We start from the raw sequence: 19,516 nt of genomic DNA on the forward strand, positions 1-19,516 counted from the left end.
ATCCTGAATCCAGGATCCCCGCCCAATTTTCCAGCCTATCTACATACCAATATCCTATCCACCGAGCTGTCCCTCACAGCTACGATGCTTTGTTCATTACAACCTATTAACTCACCCCCACCCCCCCCATTCCAGACCATGTGATCTCCAGGGAGAGGCGAAAACCCAGAGTGAAAAACCCCAGGGCCAATATGGGGAAAAAAAATCTGGGAAATTCCTCTCCGACCCCCTGAGGCGATCGAAACGAGTCCAGGAGATCACAATGGCCCTGATCGGAAAATGCTTCCCAACCCTAGTCATTTCCACTTCCACGAACACCATCTGAATTCCCTGCCCCCGAGACAGGTTCCCAACTATCCGCAGTCTCGCTCTGTACTGGCACCAGCAAGATGATCATAGAATGAAGCCTTGAAACGAGAAACAAGGAACAATTAGCCCGCGCCGCTCCCTGGTCCAAACTAGACCACTCTTTTGTATCCCTCCATTCCCACTCCGTTCATATAGCTGTCTAGATAAGTCTTAAACGTTCCCAGTGTGTCCGCCTCCACCACCTTGCCCGGCAACACATTCCAGGCCCCCACGACCCTCTGTGTGAAATATGTCCTTCTGATATCTGTGTTAAACCTCCCTCCCTTCACCTTGAACCTATGACCCCTCGTGAACGTCCCCACCGACCCGGGGAAAAGCTTCCCACCGTTCACCCTATCTATGCCTTTCATAATTTTATACACCTCTATTAAGTCTCCCCTCATCCTCCGTCTTTCCAAGGAGAACAACCCCAGTTTCCCCAATCTCTCCTCATAACTAAGCCCCTCCATACCAGGCAACATCCTGGTAAACCTCCTCTGTACTCTCTCCAAAGCCTCCACGTCCTTCTGGTAGTGTGGCGACCAGAACTGGACGCAGTATTCCAAATGCGGCCGAACCAACGTTCTATACATCTGCAACATCAGACCCCAACTCTTATACTCTATGCCCCGTCCTATAAAGGCAAGCATGCCATATGCCTTCTTCACCACCTTCTCCACCTGGGACGTCACCTTCAAAGATCTGTGGACTTGCACACCCAGGTCCCTCTGCGTCTCTACACCCTTTATGGTTCTTCCATTTATCGTGTAGCTCCTCCCTACATTATTCCCACCAAAATGCATCACTTCGCATTTATCAGGATTGAACTCCATCTGCCATTTCCTTGCCCAAATTTCCAGCCTATCTATATCCTCCTGTAGCCTCTGACAATGTTCCTCACTATCTGCAAGTCCTGCCAGTTTTGTGTCATCCGCAAACTTACTGATCACCCCAGTTACTCCTTCTTCCAGATCATTTATATAAATCACAAACAGCAGAGGTCCCAATACAGAGCCCTGCGGTACACCACTAGTCACAGGCCTCCAGCCGGAAAAAGACCCTTCCACTACCACCCTCTGTCTTCTATGACCAAGCCAGTTCTCCACCCATCTAGCCACCTCCCCCTTTATCCCTGGAGTATTGTGTACAGTTTTGGTCTCCTTACTTGAGAAAGGATATACTGGCACTGGAAGGGGTACAGAGGAGATTTGCTCAGTTGATTCCGGAGTTGAGAGGGTTGGCTTATGAGGAGAGACTGAGTAGACTGGGGCTATACTCAGTGGAATTCAGAAGAATGAGGGGAGATCTTATAGAAACATATAAGATTATGAAGGGAATAGATAAGATAGAAGCAGGGAAGTTGTTTCCACTGGTGGGTGAAACTGGAACTAAGGGGCATAGCCTCAAAATAAGGGGAAACCGATTTAGGACTGAGTTGAGGAGGAACTTCTTCACACAAAGGGTTGTGAATCTGTGGAATTCCCTGCCCAATGAGGCTACCTCATTGAATGTTTTTAAGGCAAGGATAGATAAATTTTTGAGCAGTAAAGGAATTAAGGGTTATGGTGAGCGGGCGGGTAAGTGGAGCTGAGTCCACAAAAAGATCAGCCATGATCTTATTGAATGGTGGAGCAGGCTCGAGGGGCCAGATGCCCTACTCCTGCTCCTAGTTCTTATGTTCTTATGTAAACAAAATTGGAGGTCACTTAGCCAAAAAATTAATGAAAGGATCCCCATAAAATATTACATTGGTGAATAGCTAGGTCATTGAGGCTATTTAAAGTGAATTCCTGAGGGCTGTGACATACCCCATGGTTGATCCCCATGAAATTAAATGAACCTTGAAGATTGTTGTAATATATTCCTGATAGAAGTCTACAAGATCCTGATAGAAATCTACAAGATTATGAGAGGCATGGACAGAGTGGATGGTCAGAAGCTTTTTCCTAGGGTGGAAGAGTCAATTACTAGGGGTTTAAGGTGCAATGGGTAAGGTTTAAAGGCGATGTACGAGGCAGATTTTTTACACAGAGGGTGGTGGGTGCCTGGAACTCGCTGCTGGGGGAGGTAGTGGAAGCGGATATGGTAGTGGCTTTTAAGGAGCGTCTTGACAAATACATGAATAAGATGGGAATAGAGGGATATGGTCCCCGGAAGGGTCGGGGTTTTAGTTAAGTCAGGCAGCATGGTCGGTGCAGGCTTGGAGGGCCGAAGGTCCTGTTCCTGTGTTGTAATTTTATTTGTTCTTTGTTCTTTGTTCTGTACAAGGTAATTCTTAGTGGGAAACGAAAAATGGAACTGAGTTCATTGCATTAGTGATTATAAATTGATAGTGTTAATTTAATAGTGTTTCTTTTGCTTAATTATTTCTATGTATAATAAAGTTTATTTTTGTATAAAAGCATGAAATCTTGTAGTGTTGTTCTGTCAGTTGATTGCTGGATGTTTAAATTTCTCTTGAAATAATAATGGTCCCAAACTGGTTAATAGCAGATGTGACAATATAGAAACAGGGAGGAAACAGCAGTAATGGTTGCTGAGGTACAGCTGGATGGCATTAGTATACTTGTGAAAAGTAACACTGTGATTTTGGATGATGTGAAACAGGAGAGAGCCATGGATAGATCTAAAGGGGACAGCTGAGGTAATGGTCTGGGAGCAGGAAAACAAGCCATCGCAGATAATCCTCTTGCATTAAATTGGCATGGAGGTTATGAGGAGACCAAGAGGGGGAGGTGAGGAGGTGCAAGGAGTAAAGGTTAGGGGGCCGAACAAGTTCTACAATTGCTGGGATGTAGTGCCAGAGAACCTAAGCGGGCCTTTGAACCCCCGTGAGTGCCAAAGCTCTGTTTCCATGGTCAACAGGCCCAAATCTATCCCACCCCCAGCGTAAAGGCATCGGTTGGAGAAAAGATTCAATGTTATTTGTGAATGTTGAAGTTTCTGAGCATTGTTTGGGGATGCTCGACCTGTAGTTTAGGAATGTTTGTTTGGGGTTAATGGTGGGATCCATAGGTTATGCGTTTATGAGCTGTTTTTGGAATTAATGGTGAGAGGTTTGGTCTGGTAAAATAACTATCTAAGTTGACTGGTGGGTAAGAGAATTCTTGTACGAATTAGAAGTCTTAAATTTGTTTGAAACAGGTAGATGTGAACCAAACCAAAATCAATTTTACAACTGTACAAACTTGCAAAAATGATGGGCAGAGAAACACCACTGGCCTATTAGCCTGCCTCACGCTCACAAAGCACCTGACCATAACAATGTCGCCAACCCATAAGTAGACACTTGGGAGATATGAAACGCTAGGTTAATTCAAAGAGAAAATTTCCGCAAACCCCAAGAGTGGTGAAAATAAGATTCAGGAGTTTACTTTTTTTAGGCAGTCCTGCGGGATTGAGGATGACTTGCTTCCACTCAGTTTGATGGGTTCTGAGTTGATTGATATGTCCAATGCATGATGTGCAGTTCCTTACAGGACAGGGGGTGTGGAAGAGTTGGGTAGTGTTGGCTTGAAGGTTTATGCGCTCCCTCCAACACCTCGACTTCACTTCCGCATATTCCGGACAAAGTCTCTCGATGCGTTCGGTGCCTTCCCAAATAACCCTTCCCCATTTTGGTTGGTTACAAGCCAGAGACACCCATGCATTGGTCGGTATGTGTAACCTCTTCAGGGATACTTTGAGGACATTCCTGAAATGTTTACACTATCATGCTGGGAATCTCCTGCCACGACTGAGTTCTGAGTTGAACAGTTGCTTTGGGAGTCGGGTATCAGGCGTATGAACAGCATGCCCCATCCAGTGGAGCTAGTTTTGAGTGATTAACGCCGCGATAATGGGCAAGTTGGCCTGAAAGATGATAATGCTGTTGGGTCACCTTTCTTGCCACCAGAATTGGAAGATCTTAGTTCAAGAGATTATAGTGAGTGGAAGACATGTCGTCCAGTATCCCAACTACATTTTGTATGCTGTGATAGCCACAGTTAAAAACCCATCCAACTCTCCAGAAAGCCGGAATGAGCTAGTACTCCTTGTAGAAGCCAACAACTCACACCAAAACATTTGACATCCAATCAAATTCTATGCTTAGAAATATTTTCTGCATGTTCCAAGTTCTTCCTAAATTTCTAACTCAAATAGTCTATCCACATGCACATTTTAATACTGTAATTGTTTTAAACATCTTACTCAAATCCCTATGAGTCTATCCTTTTCCTTGAGGTGAATAACCCAACTTTCCAAGCTGTTAATAGTAACTAAGGACCTTTCAGCTAGATATTAATGTAATGCCTTCTTTTGAACTTCTCCCAGGGCCTCTATATCATCGACCAGCCAGAACTGGATACTCTAGTTGACACATTACCCAAGATTTTGTCAGTATAGTGCAGTAATAAATGTTGACGTGTTAGAGATGTATCATCCTTTGGATAAGAAGTTAAACCGTAGCCCCACCTTATTACTCAGATGGATGTAAGAGATCCCAGCACTATTTGCAGAATAGTTGGAGACTTTTCCCGACCAGTATTTAATCCTCAGCCAACATCACTAAAATGGGTTATTTGATCATTACCTTATTGCTGTTTGTGGTGTCTTTATGGTACCATCATGTTTCCTACATTATTCCAGTAGCTGCACTTCAACAGTGTTCCATTGGCTGTAAAGTTCATTGTGATGTTCATGAATCACGAGAGACATGATAGAAATGCAAGTTCTCTCTTTTGTTCTATGCTCTGGACAACACCAGGATATCCAGGACCTCTACAATTACCTGGGGGAGGTGATCTTACAGTCCATAGAATTTCAATCCTTGGACCTGCTAACAGCCCCTTAATTTGCCTTCCATAGAGCACAGAAGTACCACTCACAATTCAACGGTGAAAACCCAACACAATAGATTTTCATGAGTCCAATTCCATTGGTGGTGGGGTGGGTGGAGGGGGTGAGTGGTTGCTGGTATGCACCCAAGGGATTTGATCTGAAGCCCTACCAAATTTCATGACCAGACCACAATTCCATATGCTTGGCAGGTTTGAGCGTTATGTTGATTGGACTATAATACTTGCCCCTTTTTGCTCACGGTTTTGGAACGCAGTCTATTACTGCTCAAAGTGCAGGCGATTCTGAAAGATCATTGTAGAGTAGCTATGATGAACAGTGTTTGGTAAAAGAAGTGTTCTCACAGGTTATAAAATCTAGCCAAATTGACAAGTTAAAAGCTACTTAGAAACTTACAATGGCAAATCAATGTTTACCAATGATGGGTGCTTTAATAGGGCAATTGGCTCATTTACAAAGGCTTCATTCCAAAAACCATACATTGTTGATAGCCATTACACTTCTGCACAGTCGATGCTTTGACAAATCCTTTAGCTCACACAATCCAAATCACATTGAATTGGATTCATCTCATGCTGGTCGTTGTGCCAAAACAAACTGATTATACTGTCAAAACAAAGTACACCTCTACCTTAGAGAAAAACGTAACTCTTGTCCACAGATAATGCACGCATGTAATATTTTAAGATTATCCTAAGCCTTTTGTTCCGAGGTTGGAAAATAGCTACCGTTGTAATGGTCAGAAATAGCTTCCAGCAACTTTGGGAGATGTTCCAATGTATGTTGATAAGAACAGATTGTACCTCATTGTTCTAAATATGATGTAACTTGCTTTTGCCTGGTAAATTTATCATCTTGAATTCAGTGACCATATTAGAAACAAGATATTTGCATGGAGTATCAGAAAATATATCATCAGATTTTTGAAGTATTTGTGCAGTTTTTGCAGCATGATACACAATAAAATTATTAAGTCCCATTTATTTTAATGCTTTTGTAGGTTCAGTCCAGTGTTTAAAAGAGGCTGAGGTAGACCCTGGGGAACGTGACTCTGTAAGTAATACATTTTTTAAAATCTGTAAGACATCGAAATGCACTTTAGGTCAAATATTGGAGTACGTTGGACCTTTAAAATGGTTTTCAAAATGAAACTTAGGATTTGTTAAATATATTAGCGCGGAATTTCATTGTAAAATTTAAAACCAAAAATAAAAGAAACCATTCTAATTTGATTGTATCATGCTCATTGAAACAATATAGATTTACACATAATAATATTGCTCTACTGTGTTACATTCAGCCTCTAATTTGTTAAATGTTTAGCATTTGCCCAAAAATGTCTAGATCGTAATACAAAGTGTTGTAATTGCTAGTAAACTTAAAAATACAAAGACAGGCAGAATAATGTCAATGATTGTAACGTTTATTGCTGTTCCATTATAAAATGATTCACTTAAAAAGATCCGTTTCAAGATTTGGCATATAGGCTCATTATAAAATGTTAGATTGATATTTTATTTTTTGAGGCTAAGTTAATATTTCATTGAAAAGTATTGATTTCATTTGTAGTTCATTCTTTCACAGGTGTGTGAGCTGCCAACAGAATTTGTAGAAACTGTTAGACCAAGGCCTCAAGGGTCATCACCAGTATATGATTATGCATTTATAGAAGAATACAAAAGCAAAAAGGTGAGTGGGAGAAGAATACAAAAGCAAATGTGAAGATGCAACCGTGATAACAAAAATGCTAAAATCTGGGAGTTACCTGCAATTTGGCATTGAATGCAAAATCATAGATTGTCTGAGCACCATTTTCTGAGGTATTTTTTCTTTTTTAAAAGAAAGCTTAGTTATTAGTGTCACAAGTAGGCTTACATTAACACTGTAATGAAGTTAATGTGAAAATCCCCTGGTCGCCACACACGGGCGCCTGTTCGGGTACACTGAGGGAGAATTTAGCATGGCCAATGCACCTAACCAGCACTTCTTTCGGACTGTGGGAGGAAACCGGAGCACCCGGAGGAAACCCACGCAGACACGGGGAGAACATGCAGACTCTGCACAGACAGTGACCCAAGCCGGAAATCGAACCCAGGTCCCTGGCGCTGTGAGGCAGCAGTGCTAACCATTGTGCCACCGTGCCGCCCTGTTTTCTGTTAACGCCATTCCTTCTGGAAATGGTGGATTGCGGAATTCCCTCAACCCCCCTCCCTCCATCAAGGTGAATTCTGAAATTATTTGGCAGTCTTGTATTTGCCTGTTTCAAAATAAAGCTCACTCTGCCATTCTTGTTCATGCCAACAATTGTAGTAAATTTGACCACCTGCTCTTCCAAACTTCCATTAATGATTCCACAACAAACTCAAAATAATTCACCAAAGATCCTTAGACAGCATCCTTCAAGTCCATGACCACTTCCATCTAGAAGGACAAAGGGAGCAGATACATGGGAAGACCACCACCTGCAAGTTCCCCTCCAAACCACTCACCATCCTGACTTGGAAATATATCACCGTTCCTTCGCAGTCGCTGGGTCAAAATCCTGGAATTCCCTCCCTAACGGCATTGTGGGTCAACCCACAGCACGTGGACTGCAGCGATTCAAGAAGGCAGCTCACCACCACCTTCTCAAGGGCAACTAGGGATGGGCAATAAATGCTGGCCAGCCAGCGACGCCCATGTCCCACAAATGAATAAAAAAAAGTAAGAGGGTTTGCTTACTTTACACACACTCAAAATGCGGGAAAAGGGTTTTGCAGGTCTACCCATTTTTCGCTCACACATTAAAAGAGGGATAAGGGAAAGAAAGGGGCAGAGGACAAGACCATGATATAAGAGTTATGGTTTCATGTGAGTCCAGAGTCCAAAATCAAAAGCCCAGTGGCATATTCCTTCAGGGGGTAGTAGGCTTATGGTTGCAGAGTGATCTGTCTTTCCAAATGCAAGGACTTCCACAAAGGGAGAAGGTACGTAGAGCTGAATTAGTTTTAAAGGCAGAAACACGGATGTTTCAATGTTCCAGTAGTTCACAGTGTAGATAGGTCCAGGCAATTTTAAATGTGGACCAGGTCTCTTTCTGCTGATTCCTGTGAGATGGCAAACAGTAGACAGAGACAGGTTGCTAGCCTGGAGTACTGCTTCCCTTATGAGGTCAAAAAGTGGACGCCCGGGTTCAATACCAGCCTCGGGTGACTGTCTATGTGGAGTTTGCATATTCTCCCTGTGTCTGTGTGGGTTTCCTCCGGGTGCTCTAGTTTCCTCCCACACTCCAAAGATGTGCGGGTTAAATGGACTGGCCATGCTAAATTGCTCCTTAGTGTCCCAAGATGTGTAGGTTAGATGGGTTAGCCATGGGAAATGTGTGGGGTTGCGGGGATGGAAAGGGCCTGATGAAGGGTCATCCAGACTCGAAACGCTGGCTCTATTCTCTCTCCACAGATGCTGTCATAGAAGTATCATCATAGAAACCCTACAGTGCAGAAGAAGGCCATTCGGCCTATCAAGCCTGCACCGTCAACAATCCCACCTAGGCCCTATCCCCGTAACCTCACATATTTACCTCGGGGTTGTGGGAATAGGACCTGGGTGGGATTGTAGTTGGTGCAGACGCGATGGGCCAAATGGCCTCCTTCTGCACTATAGGGATTCTATGATTCTAATCCCTTTAACCTACGCATCCAGGACACTAAGGGTTAATTTAGCATGGCCAATGCACCTAACCTGCACATCTTTGGACTGTGGGAGAAAACGTGAGCACCCGGAGGAAACCCACGCAGACACAGGGGGAACGTGCAAACTCCACAGTGACTCAAGGCCGGAATCGGACCCGGGTCTCTGGAGCTGTGAGGCAGCAGTGCTAACCACTGTACCACCGTGCCGCCTCATCAGACTTTCTGAGTTTCTCCAGCATTTTCTGCTTTTGTAAACCTGCCTCCTCTTGGCTTTCCACAGTATAATTGCAGCTAGTCGAGTATCATTTAGTATCTCCCAGAGGAGAATTGCTTTTTGAGCTGTAAAGTTCAAATATAAAAGCTTCAACCAACTGTTGTATTTATTTTGCTATATGTCAAGTGTCCTATGCAAAACATGGGAAAATGCTGCAGGGTTATTTAGTGCAAGAGCCTCACCTCCTGTTCTAGTTCACACCCAGCTTTCTGCTGCTATTTGTTTGTCTTTTCCCTTGTCTTCATGTTCAAGAAGCTAAGCAGAGGAGCAAGAAATGCAAGATGCAGGAAAAGGCATTTTATTGTTGCGATTGCCTCTCACGTGCTAACACCACTCCCAGTTGGCAGCACTCTCGATTGTGAATCAGACAGGCGTGGATTCTGTGGTAGATTTGAGTATACTGTGGCACTTCAATGCAGTAGCCAGGGTGTCCTGTAATATCAGATACTGTTCAAAACTTGCTTTCCTACTAAGATGGGTATGTGGGATCAAGGAGGTCTCTGGCCAATCTTTCTCTCACAACCAACGCAAATGGGCGACATGGTAGCACAGTGGTTAGCACTGCTACTTCACAGCGCCAGGGACCAGGGTTCAATTCCGGCTTTGATAGCATCCCTACAGTGCAGAAGGAGGCCACTTAGCCCATTGAGTCTGCACTGACCACAATCCCACCCAGGCCCTATCCCCATAACCCCTACTTGTCCCCCTGACGCTAAATGACAATTTAGCATGGCCAATCAACCTAACCTGCACATCTTTGGACTGTGGGAGGAAACTGGAGCACCCGGAGGAAACCCACGCAGACACGGGGTGAACGTGGAAACTCCACACAGTCAGTGGCCCAAGCCAGGAATCGAACCCTGGCGCTGTGAGGCAGCAGTGCTAACCACTGTGCCATCGTGCTGCCCCTTTGGGTGACTGTGTGGAGTTTGCACGTTCTCCCCGTGTCTGTGTGGGTTTCCTCCGGGTGTTCCAGTTTTCTCCCATACTCCAAAGTTGTGCAGGTTAGGTGGATTGGTCATGAAAAATTGTCCCATAGTGTCCCAGGATGTGTGGGTTAGGGGGATTAGCAGGACCTGTTCACATAAAAAAAAGGAAGAGGGTTTGCTTACTTTACACACACTCCAAACCTGCTCCAAATTTCCAAACGTTAAGACAATGGTTGCACTTCAGAAAATAATCCATTGGTTGTAAAGTGCTTACGGATGTTCTTGGAATGTGGAAAAAGCATGGATATTAGTGGCAGAATGACTGGAGTGGCTTCAGGAAATAAATAAGTTCAAATAACAAACACACTCCCTCTTCCCAAATATCCCGATATATTCTTAAAAGTAACAAATTATTTGAATTAGAAAATAGTATTAAACGTTCATCGATGCATAAACACATTGGCTGGAATTCTCCGGCCATTCACACCCTGATGCTGATGCCGGCGAGAACGGAGAATTTGGCGCGCAGCCAAATCTCTGTTCACTGCAGCGGGACTGGAGAATCCCAGCCGCAGGCGAGGTTGGAGAATCCGGCCCATTGATGCAAATATACAGGATTTCTGAAACATCCCTCTGATCATTAGTTATCCGACTTAAACACAATCATAATCTGTGCTGTGCTTGGAAACCGGTTTCAGAAAGTCAATGTCCTTTTGTAGTTTAGTGGTTGCAGCATTTGTGGTAAGTAAAAATTAGGTTTCAAAATTATCCATAATGTAAATGGTTTTTAAAATGTTTTCAGGATTGAGTTGCTTTCAAAATTTTCATCCCATCTTTAGACTTAAACCTTCAGACTGGCACTCGTTCCAATGCCAAGGGCCCTCACATCCTCCACATCGAGCCCACAGTGGCAGCAGTGTGCACCGTCTATCAGATGAACATAAGCAATACACCAAAGCTTCTTTAACAGTGCTTCTCAAACCTGTGGCTTCCACTGCCCAGAAGGACAAGCGCAGCAGATGCATGGGAACACCACCAACCTCAAGTTTTCTTCCAAGACACTTACCACCTTGACTCGGAAATACATTGCAGTTATCATCCCTGGGTTAATATTCTGGAATTCGCTACCCAACTCGAATACCAGCTCACCACCATCTCTGTCAGGCAAATTGGGGATAGGCAATAAATGCGGGCCTTATCAGCTGTGCACAAAACCCACAAGCAAGTAAATGAAGGCATTCATTTTGCCTCTTTCTAGAGCACATAAGAACACAAGTACTAGGAGCAGGAGTAAGCAATTTAGTCCCTCGAGCCTGCTCCGCTATTCAATACAATCATGGTTGATCTCATCTTGGCCTCAACTCCACTTTCCTGCCCGTTCTGGAATATGGAATGTGTACTAAAATGTAATCAGCCTGGATTTTGTGGAGGCTATCAAAGTTCACCATTATGAAGCAGCACATCAACTTCCAGTGATTGCACATGAGCAGTTAAATGTGGAAATAGTGTTCGTGATCGGCTCCAGAACATGAATTCACACTGGTTGGGAGATTAATGGGCAGCCAGTGTGAAACACAAGCTGGGGAAAGCTGGGCACTGCCAGGGAGGTTGGGGAGAGAATGGGCACTGAGAATAGGGAGAGTGCAGACATCCCTCAGGGGATTAGCCGCTGCCGAACTGTCTCAGGAAGGCCCAAACTTGTAAAGAATAAATTGTGATGGAAAAACACAGCAAACGGTGTTTTAAGTAAGCTAAGTAGAGTTTATTTATTAGTCACAAGTAAGGCTTACATTAACACTGCAATGAAGTTACTGTGAAATTCCCCTAGTCGCCACACTCTGGCGCCTGTTTGGGTCAATGCACCTAACCAGCACGTCTTTCAGACTGTGGGAGGAAACTGGAGCACCCGGAGGAAACCCACGCAGACACGGGGAGAATGTGCAAACTCCACACAGACGGTGACTCAAGCCGGGAATCAAACCCGGGTCCCTGGCGCTGTGAGGCAGCAGTGCGAACCATTGTGCCACCGTGCTGCCCTATGTGTTTGGGCAACACGGTGGCACAGTGGTTAGCACTGCTGCTTCACAGCTCCAGGGTCCCGGGTTCGATTCCCGGCTCGGGTCACTGTCTGTGTGGAGTTTGCACATTCTCCTCGTGTCTGCGTGGGTTTCCTCCGGGTGCTCCGGTTTCCTCCCACAGTCCAAAGATGTGCGGGTTAGGTTGATTGGCCAGGTTAAAAATTGTCCCTGAGATGTGTAGTTAGAGGGATTAGCGGGTAAATATGTGGGGGTAGGGCCTGGGTGGGATTGTGGTCGGTGCAGACTCGATGGGCCGAATGGCCTCCTTCTGCACTGTAGGGTTTCTATGATTCTATGATATAAACACATTCAACTTCAATGATGCTGCCTCCTGAAGAGTTGTCCTTCCATCTACAGGATTAACTCAGCGTGTTACCTCGATGCAAGTGCCATTAAGCTTCATGATCAAATCCTCTCTCATTTCAACCACTCACTGGGCTTTTACATTGCAGGTGCCAGAGATCCCAGATGGGGCATTTGACAACCTCGCAGACCACAAAAAAGATTTAGAAATGTGGTCAAAGAAACAATTACCTGCAAACATGAGTCGGAAAGTGGTGGGTTCAACTTTCTTTGCTGTTTTAAAAACTTTGAAAAATATAATTCAGAGGTTAAAAAAATTGAAAGTGCCCTGCTGCCCCATTCACCGGGATTTGTATTTCCTCTATGTTTCTTTCCAGGAAGAACAGGTTGATGAAGTGCTGGTGAACACAGTGGCTGAAGTAGGTGTGACTGGTTTCAGTATTAAAAGTGGAGAAAAGGAGGGTATATTTATCAGACACATCCTGAAGAAATCTCCTGCTGCAAAACTTCTAAGCATGAGAGAAGGTAAAATATGAAAGATTTACCCCGCTTTTCACAGAGTATTGCATATGTGTTTAAAAGGTTAAAGAGGTTTCGAGGCCTAAAAGGCTTGAAGCTTGAAAATTGACCTCAGTTTCTCTGAACTGGGAATGAAATCAACCAGTTATCCTTCAGCTTTTCATGACCTAGTGACCTCTACTGGAAAGTGCAAGTGGTGACAGAACCCAGCTGCATGCAGATGTGTGAATATTTTGCCTTGCACATCAAGCACATTGGAGGCCGGCTAAGGCAAATGCGGGGCATATCCTCCAGAATACTCCTGCCCCACAGAGGATTAGACAATATCCCTGATACACCTGTTAATGGGGCTTCCACCAATCTGTTTTTCAAAATTAATTTACGGCATTCGGGCATCGCCGGCTATTTATTAAATCAGGAGAATCCCTGAGAAAATTTGCAGAAATCATCTTTAGGAGAGAAGTAAGGACTACGGAAGATAAATGTTGTTGTTTCATGGAATCGCCAAAGAGACATCAGCCCAGAAATACTAGCCGACAAGAAGACATTCCTGGGTCCATGCCTAAGTTAACATCTGTATGAAAATAGCAAATAAAAGGATATCATGGAAAAGCACTGGGGGTGATCTTGAGCCCACTCCCTCTGTCTGTGAGAATGCTGGCGCAAGATCCGAAAGTCGCGCATCTTGCCAGCAAGATCGTTACTTTGGATCTTCCCTTTCCCTCGCTGGCAATGTCATGTAAGAAGTCTCACAACACCAGGTTAAAGTCCAACAGGTTTATTTGGTAGCAAAAGCCTCCACTAGCTTTCGGAGCGCTACTCCTTCACCAGGTGAGTGGGATTTCAGTTCACAAACAGGGCATATAAAGACACAAACTCAATTTACAAAATAATGGTTGGAATGCGACTTTTTACAGGTAATCAAGTCTTAAAGGTACAGACAATGTGAGTGGAGAGAGGGTTAAGCACAGGTTAAAGAGATGTGTATTGTCTGCAGCCGGGACAGTTAGTGAGATTTTGCAAGTCCAGGCAAGTCGTGGGGGTTACAGATAGTGTGACATGAACCCAAGATCCCGGCTGAGGCCGTCCTCATGTGTGCGGAACTTGGCTATCAGTCTCTGCTCAGCGACTCTGCGTTGTCATTTGTCGTGAAGACTGCCTTGGAGGACGCTTGCCTGAAGATCAGAGGCCGAATGCCTGTGACCGCTGAAGTGTTCCTCCAACAGGAAGAGAACACTCTTGCCTGGTGGTTGTCGATGTTCAGTCATCCATTGTCGTAGTGTCTGCATGGTCTCCAACAATGTACCATGCCTCGGAACATCCTTTCCTGCTGGTTATCAGGTAGACAACGTTGGTCGAGTTGCAAGTGTATGTACCATGTACCTGGTGGATGGTGTTCTCACGTGAGATGATGGCATCCGTGTCGATGATCCGGCACATCTTGCAAAGGTTGCTGTGGCAAGGTTGTGTGGTGTTGTGGTCACTGTTCTCCTGAAGTCTGGGTAGTTTGCTGTGGACAATAGTCTGATTGAGGTTGTGCGGTTGTTTGAAGGCAAGAAGACAATACACATCTCTTTAACCTGTGCTTAACCCTCTCTCCACTCACATTGTCTGTACCTTGAAGACTTGATTACCTGTAAAGACTCACATTCCAACCATTATTTTGTAAATTGAGTTTGTGTCTTTATATGCCCTGTTTGTGAACAGAACTCCCACTCACCTGATGAAGGAGCAGCGCTCCGAAAGCTTGTGCTACCAAATAAACCTGTTGGACTTTAACCTGGTGTTGTGAGGCTTCTTACTGTGTTTACCCCAGTCCAACGCCGGCATCGCCACATTATGTCACAATTAAACATGGCGCCCTGATTAAACACGCCGGCGTGTTGAGGCATTTGGCTGCACGATGGCGTGAAACTTGCCCCCTTGATTTTACTGGCAGATTGTCATAAGATCTGGAGAGAAAGCCGATGTGTTTTTTTGAAGAGAAATGCTGTTTTTCTGGCCGGAAACAATGCTTTGCCATTTGGTGATAAGATTTCGCCCATTGTCCATCGGCTAATATAACCAGCAGTCGTTTCCAGGTTAATGTTGTGGAATAATAGTATACAGACATTTAACTCGTTCATCCACATGTCTTTGTTACTTTTGAAACGGATTAATACCTTTGCTAAAATGCAAAAGAAAGAATTTAGTGTGAATACGTTAAAGGCTGATACAGAAACTGTTAGCAAAGAATCATAGAATCATAGAATCCCTACAGTGCAGAAGGAGGCCATTCAGCCCAGCGAGTCTGCACTGACAACAATCCCACCCAGGCCCTATCCTTGTAACTCCACGTAATACCCCTGACACTAAGGGCAATCCCACCCAGACCTCTTTCCCATAATACCAAGTATTTACCCCACTAACCCACCCCCCCCCCCCACCCCCCCCCCCCCCCCCCACCCCCACCCCCCCCCCCCCCCCCCTAACCTATTCATCTTGGGAAACTAAGAGGCAATTTAGAATGGCCAATCCACCTAACCTGTACATCGACAGCATCCTGCTATAAAAGTGTAGAAGACTGTGTTATTGATGTCCACATTCTCTAAATAGTATATGGATGTCATAAAAATTAAAATTATTTGTAACATGTACAAGGATATTTTGCTTATTGGAGCTTCATAAAACTATTTGTGACTTGAGTGTGTAAAACTCTGATTACCAGGCTGATTCCGGGGTTGGTGGGACTGATGTATGAGGAGAAATTGACTAGGTTAGGATTGTTTTCGCTGGAGTTCAGACAAATGAGGGACGATCTCATAGAGACTTATAAAATTCTAACAGGACTAGACAGGGTAGATGCAGGGAGGTTATTCCCAATGGTGGGGGAGTCCAGAACCAGGGGTCACAGTCTGAGGATTCAGGGTAGACCATTTTAGGATGAAGGTGAGGAGACATTTCTTCACCCAAAGAGTGGTGAGCCTGTGGAATTCATTACCACAGGAAGTAGTTGATGCCAAAATATTGAATGTATTCAAGAGGCAGCTGGATATAGCACTTGGGGTGAATGGGATCAAAGATTATGGGAAGAAAGCAGGATTAGGCTATTGAGTTGGACGATCAGCCATGATCATGATGAATGGCGGAGCAGGCTCGAAGGGCCAAATGGCCTCCTCCTGCTCCAATCTTCTATGTTTGTCTAATTACATGCATTGTTTTAAAGAGAATTTGAAAGCATTCTATATGGCTATGTTAAGTCCATGGATAGATTACTGTCAGTGGGATCATTCTTACCCCTCCAGATGTAGTTCCACATGGCCATAACATAGAAAAATTGTTTACTTGAACATTTCAGGACACCATTGTCTGTTTACAGGAGGAGCTGATGGAATATTGGAAGAGAAGCAATTGTTAAAATTTGCAATGCTGTAATAGTTCCCTTAATATTAATTTGTGTGCAGATACAATTCATAGCAGCTAAATAACAGAGCAATAATTTGCTAACACTGATATTATAGGAAGATTGATTGAGGCCTAGATCTTGCAGTGGTAATCATGGTGAAAGTGTCAACTTCTTTGAAACTGACCAGAATTTCTGAAGCCCATACATGCACAGTCAAGGGCAGCAGTCCAAACGTTGCTGTCAGGGATTCTTCACTTCTCCATAAGGTGCGCTATTGCAATGTCCCACAGTGAAATCAACTAGAAATCACTGAATTGATAAGAAATTTTCTTTTTATGCTGTAACAACACAGTTAAAATCCCTCCAGAAATACATCTTACCAATGGATTGTCATTTTCTTTTAATGTGGTACTGTGTTATAACTGCTCCTGAAGAACCTCTTGGACCCTAAAAGACTAATTTTGTATTTGTCTAACGTCATTTTCCCTAATGAAAAAAATTCCAAGTTTTAAAATATAATTTTAGACGTTTATGGTATTTCAGCTTCCAATGTTCATTATTTAACTCTCTGTATGATGTAATTAAAATTGAAGGATAATCAGAACATTCTATGCCCTAGTTTACTGTCTATAAGAATTATTCAATGTGATTGGCTGCTTTTGCTGCTCTATTGCATCATGGATACTGGATGCCCGGTGATTGGTCCCCTTAACAGGTGGGAGATTCAAACTAATGGGAAAAGGGAAATTTACATTGTAAAGGTCACTTGATTCAAAGTGCATCTTTCTTCAAGGACAACAACTAGTGTCATTGCATTGCCACTGATCAGAACTGAGCCATAATTTTATTCAATAGCAAGATCTAAACATATTGCACTTAATGAAATAATAAATTAGTTCATTAAGTCAAAGGAAAACCTTGCTATTAATATCAAGTATTTTCAATTTATCTCAACAAATCCGCTCATTGAAGAACATTAAGGTCAAGGAAGCAAACAATATAGACTCTGTTACAGCAATATTACATTTGTTTAAGTAACTTGTGTTTCTACCCATGCTCCATTATGCTGACAACAGTTGTAATTGTAAAGTTGCATAGAATATGGTTTACAAGTTGTTTGCAAAGTTTAACATTCAATGATAGCTAAATTTGTGCATTCCATCTGTATTCATGAAAGAACTCCCTCAATACAGCACTGAAGTGTCAGCTTATGGATTGGGGCTTGAACCCACTATCCTCCGAGTCTGAGGCAAGAGTGCTATTACCTCAGCCAAGCTAATACATTGTTAATTTTAATTATTAGTATCACAAGTGGGCTTACATTAACACTGCAATGAAGTTACTGTGAAAAATCCCCTAGTCGCCACACTCTGGCGCCTGTTCGGGTACACTGAGGGAGAATTTAGCATGGCCAATGTGCCTAGCCAGCACGTCTTTTGGACTGTGGGAGGAAACCGGAGCACCCGGAGGAAACCCACACAGACATGGGGAGAACGTGCAGACGCCGCAAAGGCAGTGACCCAAGCCGGGAATCGAACCCAGGTCCCTGGCACTCTGAGGCCTCAGTGCTAACCACTGTGCCACCGTGCCGCCCACCAGTCAAGGTTATTTTATGTTTCTATTACTTGGAGAAACAAAATTTGTTTTTGACAGGGGTTTGCATTCATATTTTTGTTTCAGTTTGCTAAATGCAGAAAGGTTTACTGTACCGGATAATGCTTTGACTACGGAGCTTTTGCCAATGATGCTGAAAGATTATAATTCATTTCAGGATCCGATCTTTATATAACCTAATGTATGATTTATTTTTGATCAGGTGATCAACTAATCAGTGCTACAATCTATTTTGATAATGTTAAATATGAAGACGCACTCAAGATTTTGCAGTACTCAGAACCGTACAAAGTGAAATATTGTCTGAGGCGAACAATACCTTGTGCAACAGGATCTGAGTCAACTGAAGTTAAAGGAAGCAAACCTGTTGTGGTGGGTCCAATTTCAGTAAGAAATCAAATGTTCATTACCTGTACTGCGAATGTTATTTTCTTAGGAACTCACTTCAAACAATACAGTTAAGTTTAATCTATTGGCATTTTTAAAAATTCATTCATGTCCTTTAGGGAAGGAAATCTGCTGTCCTAACCTGGTCTGGCCTACATGTGATTCCAGTACCGGAATTTTACCGCCACACCCGTCCTGGAATTGGGGAGGGCGCGGCTCGCGGAATGGAATACTCTGTTGGCCTTGGGCGGGATTTTACGGGGCCTCGCCTGAGCGAGATCGTAAAATACTGGCCCAGATCCCCAGTAGTGTGGTAGCTGATTCTTAAATACCCTCTGAAATGGCCTAGCAAGCCACTCAGTTATATCACAATCATTAGAAAATCTATAAGGAATTATACCAGATGGACCACCTAGGCACCGTAAATGACAGTGAGAGACTCAGCCCTGTCGACCCTGCAAAACCCTCCTAATTAACATCGGAGGGCTTGTGCCAAAATTGGGAGAACTGTCTCACAGACTAGTGAAACAACAGCCTGACATGGTCATTCTCACAGAATTGTATCTTACCGATAATGTCCCGGACACTGCCATCACCATCCCTAGGTATGTCTTGTCCCACTGGCAAGACAGACCCGGCAGAAGTGGCAGCACTTAGTCAGGAGGGTGATGCCCTGGGAGTCCTCAACATTGACTCTGAACCCCATGAACCTACCTTGCACTAAGTTGATCTTTCTCTACACCCTAGCTATGACTGTAACACTACATTCTGCACCCTCTCCTTTCTTTCTCTATGAACTGTATGCTTTGTCTGTATAGCGCGCAAGAAACAATACTTTTCACTGTATACTAATACACTGTATACTAATACACTCTATACTAATATATTTGAGGTGGGGGGACTGCGATGCCCATCACCAAGTGCGGCTCAGTAGTACCACCGCAGACTGAGCTGGCTGGGTCCTAAAGGACATAGCTGCTAGACTGGGTCTGCAGCAGGTGGTGAGGGAACCAACAAGAGGGAAAAACACACTTGACCTCGTCCTCACCAACCTGCCTGCTGCAGATTCTTCGGTCCATGAGAGTATCAGAAGGAGTGACTACCCCACAGTCCTTGTGGAGGTGAAGTCCCATGTTCACATTGAGAATACCCTCCAACGTGTTGCGTGG

The 19,516-nt window shown here is 43.9% G+C and overlaps 1 protein-coding gene across 1 annotated transcript in view; it reads left to right on the top strand.

The window, feature by feature from the left end:
* The window catches only part of LOC144507163 (uncharacterized), an 86,294-nt gene that overhangs the window by 35,623 nt on the left and 31,155 nt on the right, over positions 1-19,516 (top strand). The window contains exons 2-6 of the mRNA XM_078233980.1: positions 6,188-6,240; positions 6,772-6,876; positions 12,592-12,696; positions 12,820-12,967; positions 18,163-18,332. Of these exons, the coding sequence (XP_078090106.1) occupies positions 12,652-12,696; positions 12,820-12,967; positions 18,163-18,332 (363 nt within the window). The 5' untranslated portion in view covers positions 6,188-6,240; positions 6,772-6,876; positions 12,592-12,651. The remainder of the gene's footprint in view (positions 1-6,187; positions 6,241-6,771; positions 6,877-12,591; positions 12,697-12,819; positions 12,968-18,162; positions 18,333-19,516) is intronic.

This window comes from Mustelus asterias, chromosome 18 (assembly GCF_964213995.1).
Source record: "Mustelus asterias chromosome 18, sMusAst1.hap1.1, whole genome shotgun sequence".
Lineage (NCBI taxonomy): Eukaryota > Metazoa > Chordata > Chondrichthyes > Carcharhiniformes > Triakidae > Mustelus > Mustelus asterias.